The 21,384-nt window shown below is 34.9% G+C and overlaps 1 protein-coding gene across 4 annotated transcripts in view; it reads left to right on the top strand.

Annotated features, from left to right (window-relative positions):
• Positions 1-21,384, top strand: part of Aldh-III (Aldehyde dehydrogenase type III) — a 199,302-nt gene that overhangs the window by 155,528 nt on the left and 22,390 nt on the right. For all 4 annotated transcript variants that reach the window (XM_090415160.1, XM_090415161.1, XM_090415163.1 and 1 more), the window contains exons 7-10: positions 2,135-2,365; positions 8,795-8,921; positions 9,142-9,212; positions 20,674-20,789. In XM_090415160.1, coding sequence (XP_090271286.1) covers positions 2,135-2,365; positions 8,795-8,921; positions 9,142-9,212; positions 20,674-20,789 — 545 coding nt within the window. The remainder of the gene's footprint in view (positions 1-2,134; positions 2,366-8,794; positions 8,922-9,141; positions 9,213-20,673; positions 20,790-21,384) is intronic.

Genomic DNA, 21,384 nt, shown 5'->3' with positions numbered 1-21,384 from the left:
TCCTCCTAAACATTATAAGAAGCTGTGCATATATATATTGTAAGAATTTGTATTTATCATATTTAAATGCATTTTATGTGAACTATAGATTATTTCTTTATTTGTTATTTCTGAAAGAGAATGTAAATATGTGGAATTCTGTTGATATGATTTTAGGTAATTCTTCTGATTGAATTTGATTGGCTAGTAAAGGAGAAATGGAGTTGTATTTAGTTAGCGTGTGCTTAGAACGTGACTGGCTATGATATGGAGAGAAACCTGTAGATGTAAGCTGAACTGGCTAAAACCAGATTTTGGCTATAACCAGGAAGAATAAATGTAGTTAATTGGAAAACGAAAGTAACCGAGGAGAAAGCTTAGGGACAACGAAAAGACGGTTGTGTGTAACGAAAGGCGGATTGAGATATGCGAAAAAGTCAACAAGGAAAGAACCGGGAATAAAAAGGCATTAAAAACTACCTCTATGGAATTCTAATATTACTATAGATTCTTAATGATTAGAGGAAGAATACTGCAGTGCTGAAGTCAATACATAGTGGAAAATAAGAAATTAGTACATGATGTAAATCCAATGTGTCAAGATTTATGTAGTAGCTTTGTGTTTAATTAATTTTAATATTTCAGTTAACATAGTGAAGATTTCTTTGAATTGTGTTTCCTCACGATAATTAGTTAACAGGAATTTTGAAAATGTGCCTAAGTAAATTCAGTGTGTTGAAGTTAAAACCCAGTAAGACTTATCCTTTTTACATCCAGTGTGAAGCAAATGAAAGTTAGTTCTGCCTAAATTATCTTAACCCTAGCTGTGGCATTTAACTATAAATAGTCAAGGAATAAAGCACTAAAGTGTTCCTTCCTTGAATTGTTAACTGCCTTGTGATTCAATTAAGTGTTTATAGACTAGAAGTGAATTAGAGAAGCCATTTATAACAATATTTGTTGTTAGTTTTGGAACTTTGAACTGTGAGAACTATTTTCTATTAATCAACAGAATATAGTGAACTGAGAGTTGAATGTTTGATACCTAGCGCATCGTATCTATTCTGAGCACTAGAACTAAATTGATGTGTAGATGATATGATTAGTCTCATAGAATAGAGACAAATTGATAGAAATACTTATCTCTTGAATAATAAGATCTAAGACTTTTGGCTTTAAACTTGAAACCTAACTGAAAAGTTACTTGTATCTCAGAGATATTTTGGATTTGTTCAATTGCATTATCTTGTTTAGAAAGTTATACTTGGATGTACATATTATATAATCCTGCATTAAATGTCTTGTTTTAATGAATTCAATTTGTTGTTTGCCTGACCTTTATTCATTGCACCACTCATAAAAATTTATCGGACCTTGCGGAAACCTTAAAAGATATTAATAACCTCGGCTTGTAGAAAAGTGAGATTGCAAACATTAGTTGATGATTGATTCCTCTACAATACATAGACTAATCTGAATATAAAGTGGCGCAGGATAATATAAATTTCTTTATATTTGGATCAGTATTAATCAACATCTGACAAATAAAAACCGAATAGGACGACACAACACTACCTTATTTCACATCCAAAATAGCAAAACATGATGTCCTTATATGAGTGTGGGAGGTGAAAGCAAAGGAGAACTGAATAGAAGAAATATGTAAAGAAGTTGAACATAAAATAAAAAACATAAATAACATAAACAGGAGGATCTGACAAGGCATATTGATTAAGATTAATTGCTGCATTCACCCACAAAACAAAAAGTAGTATGAGACAAGAAAAAAAAAGAATTAATACATTGATCAGTATATGAAAAAACTGTGCAACTAAAAACATTAAAATATTCTGACATTTAATATCAAAATCCCAACAAAATGAATTGGAATGAAGTTTAATTGGTGTTTTAAGTTAAGATGTTATCAATGTTTTTTTAAATTTTTACTGCCATAATGTGAAATAAAAGACAATGGCAGTTATCATTCTATTTCTGGTGACCAACTGCAGGAATGATATAAATTATCCAAAAGCCAGCATCCTGGAGAAGTCCATTCTTTGAAGACTAGGTGTTATGTAATTTACTGTATCTAGTACACTAAAATGCTTCTTCACTTTTTTTTTCTCTTTCTCATTTTTGTTGTTTTTAAAAACAGCCCTGTATATGTCGATGCTTCTGCAAACATGTTGGTGACTTCACGGCGACTCATGTGGGGAAAGCTAATTAATGCCGGACAAACTTGTGTTGCACCAGATTATGTCCTGTGTACTGCAGAGGTACAAGAGCAACTTGTTGAGAATATCAAGCATGTCTTGGAAAGTTTCTATGGTGATAATATAAAGGAGTCTAGCTGTTTAGGAAGAATATTAAATGACAAACACTTCAAGTAAGTTTTTTAACTAATATATCTAATATATTTTTAACTAATTTACATCTATTGAATAAAATCTTTCTTTCTTGACACTATATTACATATAAAAATCATTTTGATAAGTAAATTTGAATCTCACAACTTTCCTTCTGGGTGCAATTTCCCTAAATGAAGTCATTTTCTGTGGTGATTATTACTGTTATTACTATGCAGGCATCCTCCAAAGAATAGAGGATGCATTGAGATAGAGCCTCTTGCAGATCACAATGCCTAAATACCTATCATATCACTCTTGCAAGAGCATTCACTGAAGATGCACTCAAAACGTCTGTTGGTAGCCCATTGTGACTCATCACACCCTTACTCGGTTTCCAGAGATGACAAAGTTTCCTCTTCTCTCTCTCATACACGCACACCAGCCACAAGCAATAAATTTCATTTGTATTGTAAATCCTCCCTTGGATAATGGAATTATCTTCCATTCGTTATGAACAACTGTGCTTATGTTGCACTCAAGTTAGAGGCAGTGCTAATCATCTTGCACATTCCTTCAGCACCCTTGCTGATATCCCATCGAATTCCACTGCTGTGTTTGAATCTAGCTCCTGCAGTAATTTTAATAATTTCACCTCACCACTGCTAACCTTTCATCACTTCATCATCCTTGACAGCTTATGGGTCAGCCTGAAATACTAAAGTGATTACTTAAGCTCAGCTCATACTTTTCTACCTTTCATGTTCACTAAGGTTATGTTCTTCCATGGTCATTCTTCCTTTGTACTTGATGCACACTGAAAAAATTCTGTTGGTTTTCCTTTTGCCTGTAAAGCCAAGGTCTTTTTTTACATTCTTCACCATGTGCCTCTCTTCTAGGAAGATTTTTATACTGCTCCTAGGCCTGGTCATCATCCATCTATTTTTATGCAGCTGTTGCTCTAAAGAGTTATTCATCTATTTAACTATTCTCCTGACTCTAGAGATGTAGTGAGATGTAGCTTCTTTCAGATCCTTGAACCACTGACCACTACTAATTGCTCTACTATGCAGGTTTCTCTGCTAAGCTACTGCTTCAGGCTGCCTTCTCAGTATCATAATCTGTTTTACAGTTCCACATATATCCTTTTATATTCAAAGCTCTTGCATGATTGCACTCTTCATTTGGAAGCAAAACGCCACCTCATTTATGTATTGGTTTTCAGATGCTATTACCAGATTCATTAAAAATACAATTAATACAATGGAACTCTTATTTATTTTATAATGATAACTACATAAATTTTTTTGTCAAATTATCAAGCATATCTTTTGGTATGAATTCAAAATTAAACAAAGCACAAGACATAAAGATTCAACGACTGATAACTCGTCAGTCATATGTCAATAGAGTGGAGTTGCATGACACAAATATTCTCATGTCCTAAAATTTTTAAAAATTTTTTTTCTTTTTTAAAAAAAAAATTTTTATGGAGTTTTTCCATCACCATTCTCCCAAGAAGTTGTCAACCCCATTGCCATCCCATATATCAATGGCATTTCTAAACTCCAAATTACTTAATCTATTGATCTCAAAGTGGCTTTTTACCTGATTAATATTCCTCCTTTGGATATCTTAAATTGCATGTCCTATGGTTTATCATACTTTGGCCAAAGTATCTATGACTGTCTATCTTGATTAACATTCCATTTCTTCCAAACATAGGTTCCTTGGAAAAAAGACTAAACTCCTACATAAAAGCTATTTCTTAAAGGGACAGTTGTATAAAGAAAGCTGCAAAATGTTACATCACCCAATCTGAATAGATCTGATGGACTTACGTTATCCCTTTTATAAGAAATTGCTGCTCTTCATATAGTTCTGTAGTTATTTATCTATTTTTAATATACAGGGTGTTCGGGATAAATTTGACAGTTTCGTAAGGAAAAAGAAAATCTTCTTTGTATCTATTAAATTTAATGAATTGACAAAAAAACATTACAGGCAGAGTTAATTACAATACTATCAACAAGATTTACTCAAAATAACCACCATTAGCATCGATCACAGCTTCAATTCTGCTTCGGAACCTCGAACAAGCTGATGCTACAGTCTCCCTGGGAAGGGCCGCAAAAACTGTTTTAATTTTATCCATTAACTGGGCTTTTGTATTACTGGAAGTGCGATTGGTGTCTTTTTCAACTGCGCCCCATACAAAATAATCCATGGGGTTAAGGTCTGGGGAGTTTGGAGGCCAAACATTTGGACTGGTGAAGTCATAGAAATTTTCAGACAACCATTTTTGACTTTTCCCAGAGGTGTGGCAAGGGGCCGAATCCTGCTGCCATACATACGGCCTACCATTGGCTACCCTTGTTATCCAGGGCTTGACTACAGTTAGCAACTCCACGAACAAAGCCCGAATTCCAATGCCAGGGTTCTTCAACACCTGTTCCTGCAGATTTGCGAGGAATTCTGCTGTACGAACGCAATCAGATCGTCTGCTAGGGATCTTTCTTCTTGCTACATCCTCGTAGTCACCATTGCAAGTCTCTAGTTCATGCCTGATTGTTTTTACTGTATTCAGGGAGCATTGGGCAGCAGTCGTAATATCCTTATTTTGATGGCGGGCACAAATCATCATGATACAAGTTATTCTCTTCCATGATTCAGGTGGGTTCCAGCTATCCATCCTTTCTGACATCTTGTATATGAATGAAGAAGGGTCCAAACTTTTAAATGAAGAGAAGTGTGTGTTAATACATGTAACTTACGGAAAAATATAATTAATTATAAATATGTCAAATTTATCCCGAACACCCTGTATATATATATATATATATATACACATATATATAAACTGTTGTTAGGACTTTAGAGCAGTCCAGACCATGCTACTTTATTCGCTTGTAGCTGGCACATTCTCATTGTTTGAGTTTTTGTTATGTTATTTGAACTTTATTTTGAATTCCTACTAAAGATGTCTTTGATACTTGGGCAAAAATTTTGTGTAATTAAAATTCTAACATAAGTGTTCTTTTGTATTACTTTTGATTTAAATGCTTACTTATGTTTCAGTTTTGCAAAATACTAGATAGTTTTGATCCACAAGTTCCTTCCATCACAGCCTGTTTAAGTGGTTCTTTTTCTGCCTCTTTCATTTCACTACTGAATATAGCCCCATAGCCCCCCCCCCACCTTTATAGATCATCCCATCATCTCCTTTGGAATTTAGTAGGCTTATAATTATTATTGAATGGGCATCTGCTATTACATTGAAGCTGTAGAGTGACATAGCTGCATGCTGGATGTTACAGAAACTAAATAGTGTTAGCTGTGCAAAGATTGATGAATTGGCAAACATGTTTCTAGCCAACCTCAACCATTTCTTTGTCCTCCTTGAAAAAGGCAATAACAATCAGGAACAGCACCTTATCACTCTTGATGAGATTTTCGCTTGCAAAATTGAATCAAGGCCAGCAAAGGTTGGTTGATTGGTAGAGTCTCTGCTACTAATGGCTCGCAAAAAAAGTTAAGCAAGTTTGAGCATGGTTAGTAGTTAGAAGGGGACAATTGTTCGATGGTGTTGGCACATTCTCCCTTGATGAGTCTTTGGACTCCCTGGAGGTGTCACATAATAATAATAATAATAATAAGGAAAAAAAAAAGCCAAGTGATTCACAATCAGCAACATTGATGATAACTTACTTCCTACTGAAAGTACTAACAAGCTTTGTATCAATAGTTCATGACTTGCTTGATGCAACAAATATAAGAAATGCTATCATTAATCCTCAACTTCCACTCAGAAATAGATACAATACTGGACAACAATAGCAAGCTCTGCAAAATGTACCTTTGACCCCTGAAAACTTTTGGACCCATGATCACATGGAGAGCTGAATGAACTTCCGGTCCTGGTTTTTAACAGGAAACCAGGACAGGATTCTGAATTCAACCATTCTGAATTTTTTAATTTTCTTCACTTCTTCCTCAACAGTGAGGTTATCTTTCTTGAAGATTTTAATATTCACAACATCAGCTGATATTCCTCTTTCAATGGCACAGATCAAGCAGTTGTAGATGCTGAAATTTGCCTCACCAGTGATTTTACACAAATTGTTCGCATACCTGCCAAAATTCCAGATCAAAATTCCCTCTTTCCAAATATCCTAAATTTCCTTCCTTTTGTACTATTAACCCTTCTATAATTATATTGTTGTTGTTTTTTGTCCTCTGCACAATTCAGAATCAAGTTCTGATCTTTCTCCATAGAACAACAATCACACAATCACTAATTTATTTTTTATACACATGAAAGGGTGCAAGACCTGTAGACCTTTAACTGCTGAAGGTTGTATTCTCTGGAGAAGGCTCTTCCATAGAAGTAGATGGAATGGAAGATGAGACAAAGAAGTTGGTTCGGCAAGTTTCAAGCTGGACTGGAAATAGATATTGGTTAGCAGTAGCTCTTGTTTTTATGATTTTTGGAGGAATCAAAGTGGCCAGTTCGGCATAGTATCATCTGTGGAAGTAACTGTAGAACAGGCAGAACTTGGACATCATGGGAGAGGGATTGAAGTGGATCCATGAGAGAGAGGAATCATTAACTGAATTGCCCTCTTTTAAATGGCATCAAGCAATCTTAGTGGATTTTGTTGCACCACCTCATAAATGTGAGCAAAATTGCATGGTTGAGCCGTTTATAAATTCTGTATTATGAATACATACAATTCAAGATAGCAAGTGTAATTGTGGGCTAATGCCATACTTTTACATTTGAGAAAATGAAGACTAAAGTTTCATTCAAATTTACAAATTGCTGATATACAGTACAGACTTTTTTCCAAGAAAGTAAGAAGGTTGCATAGTAGTAACATTGCATTGAAAATTGACACTTCCAGCTCATGTTTACTAATTTTATGTGTTGAACTGCTGTTGTGCTTAGTGCCTCATTGCGTTTTGTGGCTACATATTTGGGTGTTTGTATGTTGTGTATATGTACATGCTTACGCTTATTTGATATAACATGATTGCATTATTACTATACTACAATGACCAGGAAAAAAAAAAAAAAATATATATATATATATATATATATATATATATATATATATATATATATATATATATATGGGGGGAGGATATCTGTGGCCTATAATTTTCAAACTGGAAACAACAAAAAACTATTTACAGATATGAAAGTGTAACTCAAAAATTTTTATTTGGCCTGTACTTGCTGCTGATGTCTGGGAGATAATATGACATCATACTTCAAAATGGTGACTGTTCAAGAGAAAGCAATGTGCATACTTTGGTTTTGTGAAACAAAGTCTGTTATCACAATGCAATGCCATTACAGAACTGAGTATCGAAATATCCACTTTCAGATAATGCTATTTGACATTGGTTAAAGCAATTTCAAGAGAATGGTAATGTTCAGCATCAAAAAGCAGGAAACATTTTATCGAAGCCCACAAAAATCAACTAGGCGAGCTTCTTTGCAGTTAGTTATACCACAAATGACTGTTTGGAGGGTTGTTCATAACTGCCTTCAACTCCATGCATATAAACTGCAGATATTGCAGGCTTTACAGCAGGATGATAAACCCCGCCATTTCCAATTTGCCCAAGATATTTTGTCAAAAGTCGAAACTGATGAAAATTACCTTTGGAGATGGATATTTAGTGATGAAACAACAATTTTTGTATCAGGGAGGATAAATCATCATGACTGCAGAATATGGGGATCACAAAAACCCTCACGCCATTCGAGTATTCAAAAGAGATAGTCCAAAGGTGAATGTCTGGTGTGCTTTATGTTCAGAAGTTCTGGGGCTTTTTTCTTTGCAGAAAAAAACAGTGACAGTGGTGAACTATTTGGACATGCTAAGCTGTATCTGTTACTCCAGTTAGAAAATCATAAGTCAAATGTGGTGTTCCAGGAAGATGGAGCACTGCCACATTGGGCTCTTATTGTCCAAGAATTTCTTGACATGCATTTTTCTGGGCGCTGGGGTGGGTGCAGTGGGCTTATTCCGTGGCCTCCGCACTCACCTGATATTATGCTGTTTAATTTCTTCCTGTGGGAATACATGAAGGACATTGCTTACAAGATCCCCTATGTTACCTCCTTTGATGAACTGAAGACCAGAATTGTTGCTGCGATAGAAACTTACACCACAAATGATGGGGAACACTTGGAGGGAAATTGATTATCGCTTGGACATCTTATGTGCCATGAAAGGGATGCATATTGAACACTATTCAAATTATATTTAAAATGCATATTGAAGTTGTTAACATTCTGCAGTATTGAATCTATAAGTAATAAAACTTTTTGAGTTACACTTTCATATTTCATATAAGCCATTTTATTTTGTTTTTTCTGATTTGAAAATTATAGGCCACGGAAACCCCAATAATAATTTAGAATCACCTGTATGTTTATTTATTTAACTTATTTTCAGACGACTGGAAAAACTTCTAACTTCAGGTTCACTTGAAATTGGAGGTGAAACATGTGAAAAAGATAACTACATTGAACCTTCAGTATTAGTCAATGTAAAGCCTTCTGATCCTATAATGCAAGAAGAGGTAAGATGGATATTGATTATTAAGATTTCTTGTGAACAAATGCATGTAGTTTCACTTCATGTATGACTGTGATTGTTATCTGATTAAAATTGAAATTCAATTAATATGAGAAAAAATCCTAAAGAGGCTGTACAATATTTTATAATTTGGGAATTATTACATTTTAATATTGACAATTTGATTTTATTTAATAGTTATAAATCTTTATTTGCAAATTTAGATATTTGGACCTATTCTACCTATTGTTACTGTAAGTGGACCAGATGAAGCTATTAAGATCATTAATTCTAAGTAAGTATTTTTAAATCTCCTTGTATCTTTTTTTTTTTTTAATCACTTATATTATAACTACTAAAATCTCTAAGGATTGCAAAATATCTGCATAGCCTGGTTGGCCAAGTCTCTGCCCTTCAGTCAGCAGATTATTGATTTGAATTCTGCTGTGGAATGGATTCATATGAAGTCTGAGAATATCCTACTTATTGGGAGACTGAAATAGTTTGAAAGAAATTCTATATTTGGTCTTTAGGACAAGATTTCATGGATAATCTAACCCCTTAACAACCTATGACATTAAAATATGCTATAGTATTCTAACTTCGCATGGATAGGATTGACATTAAAAAGATAAAAATGCTGCCACATTTGTAGTATCTAATCTTAAAATTATATATCTTGGTATGTATGTTGTAAATTAAAATATTTTATTACTAATTTTTAGTAGAAAGATATGTTTCCTGTGTTAATGATGATCCTGATTTTCGTATATGTACCCTCATTGAGTATTCAAGATGCTAATAGTACTACATAATTAAGTTTACATTATTTCTAGCTTCCTGTTAACAATTTTCCACCAAATTGATCTGTTATTTGTCAGGTCTCCAATACTATCAAGCCTACATTTTGGTCTGCTAAGGCAGTAACTATATCAATTCAGGTAGATCTCAGTCTTCCTCTGCAACTTTTTCCAGGCATAAAACACCTTCTTTGTTAACTTTTCCTCTTCTGTTCTGTTTAAGTATACTTTCCCCTAGTTGGAGAAAATGCCACCTGGACTCCAAATGGTAGATGCTAGTCACTCCCTGGAGAAGCATCATAGTCCTGCTTATTAGAGGCACAAAGTGGATATTACCACATTTTGTCTCTAGAGGAGGATTTCTGGTTTCTGTCTCCCCCCCCCCCCAATTTTCTTATATGCAGTAGGCTGGTGGCCTTATTTAGGCATGCTCTTCACACCATAATTATCGAACTTGGAAGTCAGCATTTCCTCCATTTGAGTGGATACAGAGGAATTAGATAAGTACCAGATCGACATAATAGGGGTGACTGAAACAAAAAAGACCAAAACTGGTGAGATCTTTCTGAGCAATAAATACAAAATGTTATATTCAGGCAATGACAATCAAGGAAAAGGAGGAGTAGCCATAGTATTCAACACAAAATACGAGGCTAATCTTCTTGAATGGCAGTCAGTCTCAAGTCGAGTAATGTGGGCAAATATGAGAATGGGGAACTGGACAATGAGACTTATTTGTGCCTATTGACCCACAGAAGGTTCTACTCAGGTAGAAGTGGAGGAATTTTTTGACGCTTTAGAAAAAGCAACTGACACAATGAAAAAGGAAAAGTTGGTCCTTGTTGGGGATCTAAATAGCAGAGTAGGAAATGATTGTGAGACATACAAAAATATTTTGGGAAAATTTGGAGAAAAGAGCAAAGCTAATAATAATGGCAAATGTCTGTTGGATTTCTGCTCAGGACATGGACTGGTTATTACTAACACCATGTTCCAACATAAAAATGTGCACAAATTCACATGGAGAGAAGAGGCAAGGAATAAGAAAAGTCTCACTGACTATGTTATTGTTGATAGTGATGTTTTCTCCCGGGTGCAGAACACCAGAGTGTACAGAGGATTTGAAATTGGAAGTGATCACTATTTAGTCTTGAGCAGGATAAAATTGAATTTCATATTGAAAAAGAATAACATGTAAGAAAGTTTTAAAGCAAATAAAAGTTGAGCAGCTCTCAGATGTGAACTGTAGACTAAAATACACAAAGATTATTGAAGAAAAAATGAAAGAGTTTTGAGAACAGGAATCAAACCTTGGAGATTCAGTGGCAAACTCTGAAGAAAACATTGATTGATTCTGCCAGAGAGGCATGTGGTGAGGTTGTGTGCAAGGATAAAAAAATCAGAACTCCCTGGTGGACACAGGAAGTTAAAGAGGCAGTGAAGGAAAAGAAGAAGGCATATCAAAAGTTCCTGGCAAATAAGTCAGCTTTTGCTCTTAGAGAATACAGAGACAAATGTAAGAAAGCTAAACAGTGTGAAACTAGCTAAACAAAAGTCATGGGAGGAGTTTGGCAAAAACATAGAAAATAAATATCAAGGTGGCGGCAAAATATTCTGGAGGTTGTTGAAGAACCTTAGGAATGGTAAATAGTGATGATAAAGAGATGATAAAGGTGACATGAAAATGGAAGAAAAAGATATCCTTGAAGTATGGAGTAATTATTTTGAAAAACTGCTAAATGAAACAAGCAGTGATGACAGCAAAGTGGTAAAAAACACTGACCAGGCATGCAGTCAGGAATACATATCCATACTTGAAGTAGAAAAAGCCATCAAAGGCTTGAAATGTGGAAAGGCAGCAGGAGTAGATGATATTCGACCAGAAATGCTGAAGTATGGTGGTATAAGAGTCTTACAGTGGCTGCACTGCATAGTTCAGAAAGCCTGGACAGAGGGACTAATTCCCGATGATTGGAGTAGAGCTCTCATAGCACCCATATATAAAAAGGGAAATAAAACTGAATGTGAGAATTACAGAGGTATTTCCCTACTGAGTGTTCCTGGCAAGATCTATGCAAGTATACTTGAGAAACGGTTGAGAAGAATTGTGGAAGAAAAGCTTGGTGAAGAACAAGCTGGATTCAGGCCAAATAGAGGCTGTCAGGATCAGATCTTCACTTTACGACAGTTAGTCGAGAAAGCATGGGAATATAACAAAGATCTGTATTTAAGTTTTGTCGATTTGGAAAAGGAATATGACAAGGTGCCAAGAGAGAAGCTATTCAATACGCTACAGTTATATGGTGTCAGTGGGGCATTATACCAAGCAATACTTTGTCTTTATTTGAATTGTAAGTCAGCAGTTAGAATTGAAGGAAGTACAGGAAGATCGTTTAATGTTAAATCTGGTGTGAGACAAGGATGTACATTATCCCCTCTGTTATTCATTATCTATATGGATCACATTATGTAGGAAAGTGGTATTAAACCTGATATCAAAATTGGAGATGTTAATGTCAGCACTTTGCTTTATGCGGATGATGTTAGACTTCTAAATAAATCCGTTACAAGTTTGCAAGATTCTCTGACTAAATTGAATAACTGTTGTAATAGATATGGTATGAAGGTCAGCAATAAAAAGACAAAGACAATGAAAATAGGCAGAATCATTGAAAATGTCAACTGTGTTGTGAATGGAGAACCTGTGGAACAAGTAAAACATTTCAGCTACTTAGGCACGATTTTTATTGAAGATGATAAATTAAATATAGAAATAGACAACAGAATCAGCAAAGCTGGTATGGTGGGAAGTCAATTGAATAAATTCATATGGAATAAGAGAGAAATTAGTCGGAACACTAAATTAGCTGTATACAAGACAGTGTTCAAACCAGTTTAAACTTATGGATCTGAGAGAGCTAGGTCAGAAGTAAAACACTTGACCGAAGACTAGAGACAGCAGATATGAGAGTCCTGAGAAAGATTATAGGTGTAAACAGATGGCATCAATGGCAATATCATATTAAAAACGAGGATATTAGGAAAGAACTTGACATTGTCAACATCCAGGAATGCGTTAGCAGAGCTGATCTCAGGTGGTATGGTCACTTAAACAGAATGATCGAGGAAAGATTAGCAAAGCAAGTGTTCTCTGCCAGGTTGGCAGCAAAACGCTCCAGAGGAAGACCAAGATATAGGTGGATTGATATGGTACAAAGTGCCTTAGACGATAGAAATATATGATCTGATAATGTTGGAGTCTTGACAAGTAACAGACTGATTTGGAGGAAAATTGTAGATAGGAAGTTAGTAATGATGTAATTTTTTTCATGTAGTACTATCATATCCTGTACACCCCTTGAGGGTACATGGCAGGAATTTGATGAAGATGATGAGTGGATACAGTGGAAAAGCAGTTTCTACTGACCAGCCATAGGATAGTACATAGGACCAAACCTGTTAGTAACATTTTGGAAGCATAATCTTGTTGCAGACTCTGCCATGTGGCTGAGGGAGTCAAAGTATAGCAGTTTGCAAGGGGCATTGAGTCCATGGTTAAATTTGGATTTAGGCTTGTCCTGTGCAGGAGTGACATCCCCAAGTCCTTTACACCTACTGCTCTATAACATTTAACAATATTCTGACATGAAAGACAACATAAAAAGTAATGGCACTGGAATTAAAAAAATAAAAAAAATTCGCAAACATTTGCAAAAAAAAAATAAATAAAAACACACTTCACAAAACTCCATGTGAAAACATTTATATAGACCTCACCAATATCTGGGGAGTTTTAGCACAAACATATTGTTCATAACCTAATTTTAATAGTATTACAAGACCAAACAAATGCTAAATTATAAAATTGTTTATTAACTGACTTATATTTTACTGGATTTCAAACCAGCATTCTCTGAGCAAAACATGCTGCAGCTTAACATCAGTGAAATAATTCAAATTATGATGAACAAAAGATCTTAAGTCCTAATTTGGTGACCTAATGTTGTATAAAAGAAGTATTACAGTTGTGTAGGAGTGGAACTTAATTGTCTACCAAATTTTAAGCAGATAAATGCAGTTAAACTTCTTAAAGCTAGGAGAATGTTTCATGGAAACATTCTCCTAGCTTTAAGACAAAAAAGGGATGATATGATTGAGACATAGAGAAATTTTACAAGATTAATACAGAGGAAATTTTTCAGAACAGGTCTTGTATGTAGGAGAACTAGAGGGGCCATCCTTGGAAACAGCAAGAGTAGTTAGCAAGGGTGTTAGAACTAGATTTTTTGCTTGGAGAGTGGTGAATGAGTGGAATAGGCTAATCAAGTCTGTTGTGGGTGTCATTACTGAATGAGTTCAAAGCAAAGTATGATATATACTTTGCTTTGAACGACGAACAATTGGAAGAACGACGGTACATTGTGCCCTTCGATTGGAATAGGCCTAGGTTCGATTCTCGTCGCGACGGGAGGAATCTTTATCTGGTCGATTTCAATCGATGGTGAGTTAGCCGATCTCATACAGAGGTAGCAGGGTTTTTTCTCCCGGAAACTCGGGTTTTTCATCCCGCATACATACAAATCGGCCCTTCAGAACACACGCGATTTACAGACAAAAATTACTAGTTGTGGTGGTGTTGGAGGTGGGCGGTAGATGGCGTTGATTCGTCCCTCTGTCCAGGCTTTCTAAACTATGCAGTGCAGCTATTGTAAGACTTTTATACCACCATACTTCAGCATTTCTGGTTGAATATCATCTACTCCTGCTGCCTTTCCACATTTCAAGCCTTTGATGGCTTTTTCTACTTCAAGTATGGATATGTATTCCTGACTGCATGCCTGGTCAGCGTTTTTTATCACTGTGCTGTCATCACTGCTTGTTTCATTTAGCAGTTTTTCAAAGTAATTACTCCATACTTCAAGGATATCTTTTTCTCCTGTTTTCATTTCACCTTTATCATCTCTAACTCCTTTTACAGCACTCTTTCCTCCATTCCTAAGCTTCTTCAACAACCTCCAGAATATTTTGCCACCTTCTTGATATTTATTTTCTATATTCTTGCCAAAGTCCTCCCATGACTTTTGTTTAGCTAGTTTTACAAACTGTTTAGCTTTCTTACATTTGTCTCTGTATTCTGTAAGAGTAAAAGCTGACTTATTTGCCAGGAACTTTTGATATGCTTTCTTCTTTTCCTTCACTGCCTCTTTAACTTCCTGTGTCCACCAGGGAGTTCTGATTTTTTTATCCTTGCACACAACCTCACCACATGCCTCTCTGGCAGAATCAATCAATGTTTTCTTCAGAGTTTGCCACTGAATCTCCAAGGTTTGATTCCTGTTCTCAAACTCTTTCATTTTCTTTTCAGTAATCTTTGTGTATTTTAGTCTACAGTTCACATCTGAGAGCTGCTCAACTTTTATTCGCTTTAAAACTTTCTTACATGTTATTCTTTTCAATATGAAATTCAATTTTATCCTGCTCAAGACTAAATAGTGATCACTTCCAATTTCAAATCCTCTGTACACTCTGGTGTCCTGCACCAGGGAGAAAACATCACTATCAACAATAACATAGTCAATGAGACTTTTCTTATTCCTAGCCTCTTCTCTCCATGTGAATTTGTGCACATTTTTATGTTAGAACATGGTGTTAGTAATAACCAGTCCATGTCCTGAGCAGAAATCCAACAGACATTTGCCATTATTATTAGCTTTGCTCTTTTCTCCAAATTTTCCCAAAATATTTTTGTATGTCTCACAATCATTTCCTACTCTGCTATTTAGATCCCCGACAAGGACCAACTTTTCCTTTTTCATTGTGTCAGTTGCTTTTTCTAAAGCGTCAAAAAATTATTCCTCCACTTCTACCTTAGTAGAACCTTCTGTGGGACCATAGGCACAAATAAGTCTCATTGTCCCGTTCCCCATTCTCATATTTGCCCACATTACTCGACTTGAGACTGACTGCCATTCAAGAAGATTAGCCTCGTATTTTGTGTTGAATGCTATGGCTACTCCTTCTTTTCCTTGATTGTCATTGCCTGAATATAACATTTTGTATTTATTGCTCAGAAAGATCTCACCAGTTTTGGTTTTTTTTGTTTCAGTCACCCCTATTATGTCGATCTGGTACTTATCTAATTTCTCAGCTAGCTCCATTTCTTTGCCATTCAGGCTTCTTACGTTGATAGTACCGATCTTTAACTCTGGTGATGTTGAGTTGGGGTTTGTTTTCAGATTTGTTCCAGTAGCTGACTTTTTGCTGTTTGCTCTGGTTCCCTGGCGAAAACAACAGGGGCCTTGTTTAACCGGGCGACGCCCCAGCCGGCATGAAATTTTGTCATGTTGTACCATCATTTTTTATTTTGGTTTAACCAATAAGAATACAATTTGGTCGACTAAATCCCAAATTGCCAGCCCATCCTCGTTCGTTCAGTATCAAAGTAGATACCCAACAGGGTGCACCACGAGAAGGTGAGGATTGGACATTAGGTCAGAAGCTCTGGTCGGTTCTCCGCATTCCTTTAAGGCTATGTGAAGGTCTCCTCTCAGTTATACAGCTTTGACCCTTAAGCACCCCTGACCCTTAAGGTTATTTTGTAATATATTAATTAATAATTAATTGGCAATTTAGCTGATTTTTTATTAGCAATTAATAATTGATCATTAATTATTAATTAATTAAACAATAATTATTAATTAAACATAAACATTAAATTAATTTGCTGATTTTCATTGATATATCCCATTCTGATCACGAAAAATTTATAATATTATAAGTACTTACGAGTGAATGCAGACTTTTCTCCTGCGTGCTGGTAGTTTTCCCCTCCTTTTGTACATCCTGGAGATCGCTTTATAGGCTGGTGGTGGATGACTTACTGTCTGTTGTATCACAAACACCTTCAATAAGAGATTTCTTAATACCAAAATTAAACAAAGTCCCTTGTCTCTTATTCATATTAAAATTTAAATCTGCAGGCCTATTACTTTTAAAAAATCACGGCACTACGGTTTCAAAACTTTCACCCTACAATACGAACTTGTGATGAAAGTATTCAGCATTACTAGATTTGAGAACTGGATACAGACCACCTTGATCTTCAATTTTAGTGGAAAAATTTTCTTTATACTTAATGGACGAAAGTGGTAGAATGGTAACTGCTGCAGAAAACATTGTTGATCACTGTATTCAGTGATCATTTTATAAGGGTATTTCATCCTGATTGGTCGCTAACATTTGCAACCAGATGTTATTTCTTTCAGTTTTGAGAACAGAGGATACCCCCCCCCCATTGTTATAATCCGCTTGCAGGCAATTTTTATGACCGGTTATAAACAGTGGTATTCCCTTTCCCAAATGTTGAAAGGTTTCAATGTGTGAAAATTAATGATACACGGATGTTATTAGGCGTTCTGGGTCTGAGTTTTTTTAACATATTCACGAATATTATTCTCCTCAGAATACTTCCACTATAAAATATTTATTCATGAAAAATACTTAGAAAACTAAAATGACAAATTCCAGTACTTCTTGCAGAACACTTATTCACCTTCCACGGAAACAGTTTGGGAAACTCTGGAGTAGCCAATAATAATAATAATGATGTTGATTGATATCTTCATGCTGATTTAAGATAGAAGAGTGTACAAAGGATTTGAAATTGGACATGACCATTTAGTGCTAAGCAGGTTAAAAATGAATATTTCATTGAAAAGAACAGTATATAAGAAAGTTTTAAAAAGAATTAAAGTTGAGCAGCTTTTACAGGTAAACTGTAGACTCAACTATACAAACGTTATTGAAGAAAATTTGAAGCAGTTTGAAAACAAGAACCAAATCTTGGAGTCTCAGTGGCAAAATAACAAACTAGCAGTATACAAGACTGTTAAAACCAGTTTTGAGTTATGGATCTGATGGTTGGGTTAGAAGTAAAGCATTTGATCATAGACTGCAGACCAACAGATATGAGGATTCTGAGAAGAATTAGGGAAGTGAATAGATTACATCGATGGGCAGAATTACCATATTTTTGATAGATAACGCGCGCGTTATCTATACAAAAAAGTCTAAATTCATTAAAAATGAACATGCACATGGTATACGTTTGAAAAGTATGAGAGTTAAATCAAATGTAATAACAAAACTAAGGTAGAAGTGGTACTTAATATTTATTGAATGTTACACTATCAAATCCAAAAAATTCTTCATCAGACTCAATATTAAAAGAATAAGTTGCGTTAAAAATTTCGTTTGGTATTTTTTCAGCTTCATAATCATTGTCACCAGACACCACTGCATTCTCTTGTGCTTTAATGAAACCATTTCTAACAGTTTTCACTTACAGCAGCCGAACTTTCTACAATCCACTTAACTATATCTTTATATGACATTCTTTTCATCTGCCCTGTTTTGTTATATTCATGGATGTCACTCATCATCCAATCTTCCCACTTAGCCTGCAAATTGTCTTTGAATGGTTTATTTACTTGCAAGATTAAGGGGTTGGAGTTTTTTTGTTAAACCTCCAGGAATGACGGCCAATTTGGAATACTTACAATTGTTTTAACTTCTGCTGTCATGTTTGTCCTACACGAATCCAACATTAACAAAGATTTTGGGTTGAAAAATGCATTTTTTCTCTTTCGCCACACATTCTCCAACCAAAATTTCATAACCTTGAATTTATCCAACCTTTATCATTAGCAGTAACAATAATATCTTTGGAATCGCAACCTTTTGGAACAGTCTTTCTTTTGAAAATCACCATCAGTGGCAGTTTGGAACCATCTGCAGTTACGCAGAGAACCACAGTAAAGTTAGAGATTTCGTGCTCTGTTGTAGCAACCGAAACCTCTTTTGCTTCCTTCAGATTCACAGTCCTAGAACTAGGCCTGTCGAAACTTACGGGAACCTCATCCATATTCCCAAAGTGACAAGCATCGACCCCACACAAGTTTTCTCTCAGAAACAAACGAAATTTAGCTACTTTCACTTCCCAGTCGCATGGCAAATTTTGTCCAACACTAGTGGAGGAGCACACACTTAAATTGTTTCTATTCATAAATCCAAAAACCCAAGATGGATAGGCCTTGAAATCTTTTTATTATCATTTTGCGCAATTCTTTTAGATTCCTGCAACATGGACAGTAGATATTCTCTTAGCTTTAGCTCTTTCACTAACAACCCAATCAAACAGTTTTTTTCCTATGGTTGGCCACAAGCACCTTCTAAACCTCGTAACACATTTCCTCTTATGTAAACATTTCAGGACTGTTTCAGCCTTTCACCATTCATGAACACTACTTTCTCCAACACTGAACAATCTACCAGCTTCCCTGTTCCCTTTTTCCTTTGTTACTTCTACCACTTCAAGCTTGAACTGTGCTGTGTGGGATTTTCTCCGAAAAGTACTTCTGTCTTCCATGGGTAATTCAGATCTAATAAGAAAATATAAACAAATAACGATTTACTTTATGAAATATTTTAAAACAGGATGTACGGAATAATGTAACTTCATAAAATACAAAAAATGTACACCTACCTTTCAATTGTTGATGCAACGAGAACGATGCAGCCCATGCAAGTTATCTTTCAAGCCCAATGGTCACACAAAAAGTCATAGTAATGTCACAGTGCTCCCCCAATAATGTGAAAATTGTAAAATTTTGAATTAAAAAAATCTACCACTGCTACTAGCAACGCACGTGCTTTTAAAGAATTCCTCAGTCTTCCGTCTGTACTTTCTAACTCTACCACTAGTTGGCACATGCGCGTTATCTATACATCAAAAGGAGTGATGAAAATGTTGGGGGTGCGCATTATCTCTCGAAAAATATGGTATATTAAAAATGAAGATATTAGAAAGGGACTTGCTATTGTTAGCATTCAAGAATGTGTAAGCAGAGCTAATCTAAGGGTCTAATCTAAGATGGCAGGGAAAAGACCCAGAGGAAGGCCAAGGTCTAGGTGGATTGATTCAGTCAGAAGTGCAGAAATGTTAGATATGACAGTATTGGAGTGCTGACAAGTAATAGACTAATTTGGAGGGAAATTGTAGATAGGAAATTAATAATAATGTAAACTTAATCATGTAGTGCTGTCATTGTAGCCTGAACATCCCTTGAGGATATATATCAGGAAATTGAAAATGACCATTGTAGATAAAAGTAGCTCTGATAAAAAAAAATTGTTCAAAAGAGAATCAGCAGAACATAAGATGTGTGCATTGTGTACTAGCATTCTCCTCTTGCCAATTAATATCATGTATATTAACATGTGCTTTAATTTTCAATTGTTATTCTTATTTTCTTTATCTCTTTTCCTGTATGCATTCAGAATGGCCATTACTTTACCCTGCATAAGTCATAAGTTATTTTATAATTTAATTTTTGACATTTCTTTCACTTATGTTTCACTTTTCCAGGATTTTTTTTTTCTTATTCAAAAATTAAATTTGTTGGTGATTAAGTTGTGTGTGTGTTATAGGAAGAAATATTTTATGCTAAATAGTTTTCCTTACATGAAAAAAAAAAAAGTTAAAAATTTAAACCTCTTATCTTATATGAATGAACGAATGGCTCATAAATGTTTTTCATTACTAATGTATAAGAAAGAGTAGCTGAAGAATATGAACAAAGCAGGCATAATTGGTGTTCATTCACAAATAAATCCACAGAACACTGTATATACAAGTTTTTTTTTTTTTTTTAATTGTGGCTAGGAAAATTTAATCCTGTTCATAGGGAATGACTCTGAATATTGTGAACATTTCTACTAAACACCCAAATGTTGGTGAGCCTTAAGCATTTCAGCTTTAATCATTCAGTAATGTTTTTTGCAATTTATAATTCTAAAAGTCATACTTAACCTTTTTAATGTTGTATAAATGGAGGAATGACACAAATCAGGTACAGTTTTATTTATCTAATCAGTAAATATACTTTTTTTTTAAAGAGATAAACCACTTGCAATGTATATCTTCTCCAAAAAAAGTAGTATAATTGAGAAATTTCTGAAGAAAACATCATGTGGAGGTGTATGTGTTAATGATACCATCATGCATCTATCAGGTTAGTTTCTTTATCTGCTGATTATTGTTTGAAACAAATATTTAATTTAAATAAATTCCACCCATAACTTTTTTAATTGTACATAAATTATATGTATAATATATATATATATATATATATATATATATAAGATAGGTGTAAAATTGAATGTGGAGCTTATGCATGACATCTAGAAAAAGAAAGTAGTTCGGAGGAAGTACAAGATGAAGAATGGTAATAATCAGTTACCTGGAGAGTGACTCAATTAGAGTCACTCTCCAGGTAACTGATTATTACCTGGAGAGTAAAAGAAAAGTATGATCAGAAATAGGCAAATCAGGCAAAGTAAGATATAAGTAAAATCAGGCACGGTAAGATGTTAATGGATGAAAGTGGTAGAATGGTAACTGCTGCAGAAGACGTTGATCACTATATTCAGTGATCATTTTATAAGGGTATTTCATCCTGATTGGGATGGAATTATGGGGAACTTAAGTGTAGAGGACATAGGAGAGGATGGCTTAATTGTGAGTGAGCAAGAGGTATTTGAGGAATTAAATAAACTTGATATCAATAAGGCAATAGGATTTGATGACATATCATCATACATCTTAAG

The sequence above is a fragment of the Typopeltis vanoorti genome, chromosome 26 (assembly GCF_054136105.1).
Source record: "Typopeltis vanoorti isolate ZY-2024b chromosome 26, IOZ_Tvanoo_1.0, whole genome shotgun sequence".
Classification (NCBI taxonomy): domain Eukaryota; kingdom Metazoa; phylum Arthropoda; class Arachnida; order Uropygi; family Thelyphonidae; genus Typopeltis; species Typopeltis vanoorti.
Note: the sequence above shows the minus strand (reverse complement) of the source record. Positions and strands in the feature narration are given on the sequence as shown.